The sequence below is a fragment of the Sus scrofa genome, chromosome 1 (assembly GCF_000003025.6).
Source record: "Sus scrofa isolate TJ Tabasco breed Duroc chromosome 1, Sscrofa11.1, whole genome shotgun sequence".
NCBI classification, from domain to species: Eukaryota; Metazoa; Chordata; class Mammalia; order Artiodactyla; family Suidae; genus Sus; species Sus scrofa.
In genome coordinates, this window is record NC_010443.5 from 161182714 (window position 1) to 161188713 (window position 6000).

General features: G+C 39.9%; 1 protein-coding gene across 1 annotated transcript; it reads right to left on the minus strand.

Moving 5' to 3' along the window:
• PMAIP1 (phorbol-12-myristate-13-acetate-induced protein 1) lies at positions 1745–5425 on the minus strand. Its single transcript, NM_214147.2, is given in 2 exon segments — positions 1745–2581; positions 5185–5425. Coding segments are annotated over 2 exon segments (171 nt in total). The 5' UTR covers positions 5249–5425; the 3' UTR covers positions 1745–2474.

Consider the following 6000-nt stretch of genomic DNA (forward strand, 5'->3'; position numbering starts at 1 on the left):
GATGAAGCAATACTTGCTGCTCGGGGCTAGGGCAAAGAGAGAAGCATGAGGTCACCTACATGGAAACTGCACAGCTCCTCTTGCCTGGCAGACAAACCCAGGAGCAGCCAAGGATGGGGTCTCACCTCTAATTAGACCATGAATCTCTGTAGGCTTTTTTTTTTTTTTTTTAACTGACTTTATTTGTTGAGCAGTTTTAGGTTTACAGAAAAGTAAGCAGAAATCACAGAGTTCCCATACACCCTATCATTTCCATCAGTGTGGTATATTTGTTACAATGAGCCGATATTGATACATTATTAGTAATTAAAGCCCATAGTTGACATTGGGGTTCTTTCTTTCTAAGTTCTGTGGGTTTTGACAATACGCAATGGCAAGTGTCAACTATTACAATATCATACTGAATGATTTCACTGCTCTAAAACTCCTGGTTTCTATTCATCCCTCCCTTCCCTCCCTCAGAGTCCCTGGCAACCACCAATCCTTTTACTGTCTCCATAGTTTTTCTTTTCCAGTGTCATGTAGTTGGAATTACACAGTATGTAGCTCTTTCACTTAGCAATATGCATTTAACAGTTTTAGTTTTTTGTTTCTGTTTTTTTTTAGGCTACTTTAAATACATCTCTCCGGGCATCAGTGTGAGGGCCTCAGCAGCATTCAATACCTATGCCTGGCATTCATTTCCAATTTTTCACTACTTCCTTTCCTAATTAAAGTCTAAGTCCCTTGATAGCAGAAATGATGCCAAATGCCCCTATATTTCCCACTCCCACCACAGAACTGGAGAAGAAGGTTTGGTCAAAAGGTACCTGCTGATGGAAATCAGTTAGAATATTTTGGTTTCATAATGAACACTCGGTAGTTTACATTATGAAGAAAACAAACAGAAAAAATGGTGTTGATTTTTAATAGTTCACAGCTACAGTATCATTCATATGTATATATGCATAAATAGTTAGATCATAAATATTCACATGGCAAAATAGCGGCCTCTAGGCAAACCAAAAAACAAACAAAAAAAAAATCTTTGTAACTAAATAAACTAACAGCTTTAAGTAATACTGAAGAAAAACAGATGCTGAGGTAATTTTTCATCTAAAGTGACTATAGCCTATATTAAAACATTCTTATTGTAAGAGTTAAAGTAGTTATGAAGCCCTTGCCTCATAAGCCAAAAATTCAACTTTAACTAAATACACATTTTTAAACTAAACAGAAAATATTTTAATTATAAATAGGTAACATAAATAAAGTTATTCCTATTGAAATTTCATCATGACATTCTTTTTTTATATGTTTGGGGACTTCGTTGATAGCCTGGCCTTTTAATAATAACAAAAAAACAGAGTTCATAAAACTTAGAATGTACAGATTACTGTAATGCTACATACATAGCACATAATGTATACTCTAATATATATGTATATATATGGATGGATGGATATCATAGGAATTTTTAGACATTAAAAGATTTTCATTCTGGACAAGTCATCTGTTCATATATATATCCCAATTATGAAAACATGCTTAATTTCTCTTGAAAGATCACCCTTATACAATGCATACCAACTAGTATGAGAAAGGATGCTCGACAGATTTTAGAAACTTCTTTAGAAACACATTCGTTTTCTTACTAAGTTATATTTATTTTACTAATAAATATTTGTTTTACTAAGTTTATATTACAGCAATAAAAAAAACTGTCACTTTTTTTCATTATTCTTGGTTATACAAAATCCCCATGCTCTTTATCTTTTTAATATTCAAACTGAAAGAATTTTACTGATACCAAGTAACACTTCCATCAAATTTTTTCAAAATATATAACTTCCTAGTTAATTCCCATAAGAACACATTTAATAAAAGGTCATCGGCACAGAAACAATACATTTTGAGTCAAAAAAAAACCTAGCAAATTATATTTTGTAGTGACCTATGCAATCAACATTCATTATGACATTCAGTGTTCTCATGAAAAAAATCCTTACTTTTAACAAGATAATATATATAAACTAAATACTACACATTGCTCTGGAGCTGCCATACAAAAGCAGAAACAAACATTGAACATATTCTGTTTCTTGACCCTTGCCCATAAGCTAATCATTTGGCAACTCCTTTTACACCAAGCTGGGCAGCAACCTTCAGCAAAAAGACTAGAACAAGACTCTAAAGCAAAAACCAAATGTATAAATAATAACTCCCCTATTTTCATAACTCTCCCATTCCTGCTTCAAAATTAACAAAGTCATTTTTTAATGTTCTTGCATCCGAAACATCGACTTCTGGAAAACCTTCAGCAGAAACTCATTTTTGACCCATCCGTCTTCGATTCCTAGGGCATCCAAAAGCAAGTGAGAGCTCCTTCACATTCTTCTCCATTACAAGGCATTCTCTCCTCTAACTGATGAAATCTGCACCTACTGGGGAATCTTCCATTTTAAAGGAGTCTCCTCATTCACAAGCTTCTGAAGTCAGGTTCCTAGGCGGAAGAGTTTGGCTATCAGATTCAGAAGTTTCTGCCGGAAGTTCAGTTTGTCTCCAATCCTTCTGAACTGAATGGCACACTCGACTTCAGGATCTGAAAAAGAAAACATCAAAGTTATCCTGACAACATTGCAAACGGCAACCAGCAAGAGTTAAAACGTTCATCCCAGAGACAAGTTGAGTGTTTATCCCAGCGTTTACCTTTTAAGCACACTTGTTTTCTAAAATGTGAGAAAGGCTACTTGCTGCCCCTCTCAAACACACACACGTGACATACACCAATACACGGTGATTCATAAACAACCAAAAGTTAAAGAATAAAGACATTTATTTTGCAATCCTGGATGAGGCAAATGTTATCTTACTTTCAAATATAGACATTTATGTCACACACCACAAACAGCAAGCCTTTGCCAACCCAACTGATGTCATCCTTTTCTTTCTCATTTAAAATTGGTTAGAGACAAGTCAAATTCTAAATTCTTCTATGTTGTTTTTGAGTATAATTTATTTTGTAAATGGCAACCAATAATTCATAGCTCAAATTATGCCCTCATACTAGGCAAATCTAAATGTATTCTTAGCCTCATGAAATTTTCTCTTGAAGGATTCATAAAATCTTATTCCAAAATGAAGTCCACATTTTCTAAAATAATTATAAGTTTACACATGAGTCTAAGCCAAAGTCTCCCCAAACTGTACCAATCCATTGCCTTTATGGAGATAAGTGAAGCACAAAATAAGTAATATTTAATTCATATACTTACTACTTTTTAAGATATTGTATGGGGGGGAATCTTTATAATCTAATTTCCAAGTGAACTTTTTAAGTAGATGGAATTAACACCAAATCTATACTGGTCATAATTTCAATTTTCTTGGATATTTCCAAGAACAATTCCGCTTCTTTTTGGTTCAATTCAACATCATGATTATAAACACTAAAAATTATGACTGTAAGTTAAAATCTGATTTATTTTATAAGCAGACCCTGCAGATAGCCTATTTAGGCTCAGATAAACAAAAACTGTAAATATATATTAAAGTGGATTTTTAAACCTACATTTCAACCAATTTATCTTTTCCTAAGAGCTGAGTTAAATTTTCATAATTCCTAAAAAAAAAAACTTTATATAATCTCTGAGACCTAATAAATCTCTTGTAAGCTATCTTTCTTTATAGGCTACGGCGTCAAGCATTTGGAGAAGTATCTACAAAGACATGTTTTTTTCAGTGAGTGGAATATATTAACATGCTATCCTAAAAAACAAAAACAGAAACAAATTATCACTTAGCATACAATTTTGGAAGCCCTGAATTGTAAGAGGAAAAACTATCCCTTTCATTAAAAAGGGCAGATAATAGCACCTAGTTCTTTCCTTTTTGTTTTTTACATCTATAAATGTATTAATTTTTTGTTACATCTATAAATGTATTAATAAAAAATGTAACTGTGTGGTGATCGATGTTAACTAAACTTACTGTGGTAATCATGTCATAGTACACACATATATCAAATCATGGTGTACATCTAAAACTAATACAATGTTACATGTCACTTATACCTTAATTTTGGTTTTGTTTGTTTTTTTGTTGTTTTTACTGTATTACTGTCTAACCAAGTTTAAGAGGGACCTTTCTGCTGTCTCTTATTAATAGGGAGTAAGTCGGCTCTTGAAGATGATGGGAAATTTTTTGAAACATGGCCAGATTTCTGGGCCAGCACAAAAGACGGGCAAAGTTTCTTCCCTCCCAAGCAAGAGTCAAGAGAGCAGCCTGGTGCCAGCTTTGCCATGACCACACGGGCAATGCACCACTTCCTTTGAGCGGTCCATGGGCTCTAAAAAGTTAAACTAAGTATAAAACGGCCTATTACCATCTGATGTAACAGCAGTATGACCCACACAGATTTCCAGCTCAGAGACTTATTTGCCTTCTTTGCAACTGCTCCTTAGGAGCAGATGGCTGCTCCATTTGATAAGATTTATAAGGAAACCGACCTTAAATTATTTGATGAGGTACACGGATGGGGAAGGGCAGAGGAACGGGTGGATTGAAAAACATTGCGGACCAACTCCTGTTCTCCTACCCCATTTCTGCAGCTAATATCGATTGTTAAAATGTTACACTTCTAACAAAGAAGAAAAACTTTCTATTATCCTGATTTCACCAGTCCTTGTGGGACCTCCAACCCCTCCGTCAGTTTTTTGTGGAAGGCCTGTGATAGTATCAAGCATTATTACTGCCTGGGGTAGGGGGGTAAGGCTCAAAAGATCCAGAATACGGGAGGGAGAGGGCCTCCCTCAGAAAACGCTGGGAGGCCAGGAAGCTCCTGGAGCCTCTCTCGGCCCCACCCGCCATGGCAATGACTTTCTCCGCGTGGCTGGCGCCCGTACTTGCTCTTTTTCTTCCCATGGCCCAGGGGCAGAACAAGTGGGGATGGGAAAGCTGATCTCAGCATCCTCTGAAATGCTGCTGCATCCCAACCCTAAGCCGGACTCCCTCCCTGGTCATATCCACGGTCCGCGGTTAAACCCCTAAAGAACTTCCTGCCGGCGCCCCTAAAACATGTGCAAGGGCACAGCGCCGGCCTGACCTTGAGGCCCGGCGCACATGGGGTGACTCCGCCCGGACCGAGACCTCGACCCCAGCCTCCGCCCCGGGTCAGGATCTCCGCGGGCCCCAGCTGCTCTCTACCTGGCGGGAGGGCCACCCGCGTAGGGTTCGTCTGAGTGTTCCTACGAGACCTCCTTCCAGGCATCTCCGCAAACAGCAGCCGGAACTTTGCCGCAAAACTCCGAGAACTCAGTCCCCGGACCCGAGCACCTTGGCTCTGCAGGTAGCAGGCTGCGCGCGGGGCGGTCGGGCAGAAGCGAGCAAGCGGGAGAGAGCTAGAAAAGCAACACCCTGAACGCCCAAAAGCCTCTGAGGTTGGCGCTCCCGCCGCTGCCCGCGCTCCGACCTAATGGGGACTTCCCAGTGACGTAGAGAAACTTGACGCCGGGCCCGCCCCTGTCCCCGCCCCCTCGGACCAGCGCGCAAAGGGGCGGGGGGAGCGAGTAACTGGCCCAGCGCAGCGCGCGGTGCAGCGCGACCCGCCGGGACCCGCTGGCGACCTGCGGCGGCGCCGATCCGCGGCGGGGGGCGCCGGGAGCTTGGCGGGAGAGGCAAGGCCCAGCCTGGAAATTACTTCCTTGACAAACGAGTCAGCTGCAGACTTGTCGGGGTGTAGGAGTCGCGAGCGGAGAAAGGTTCTCCTAGCAGAAGGTTGGGGATGGGGAATCCTGGAGCTTCGTCCTTATCAGAAATGGGCAATTAGCGACGTCTGTAAACAAACCCCGAAAAGAGTTTAGAAGAGGACAGTTTTCAAACTCCGAGAACTTAGGAAGTTTCTGGGACGTGAAATGAAGAAAACTTTAATAACCATAGAGATGGTACCAGAAGCCAAGTGAGAAAAGTACCAGATTGAAACTGAAACTATTGGGAAATTGTTGCAAATTGAAAACTCGGAGC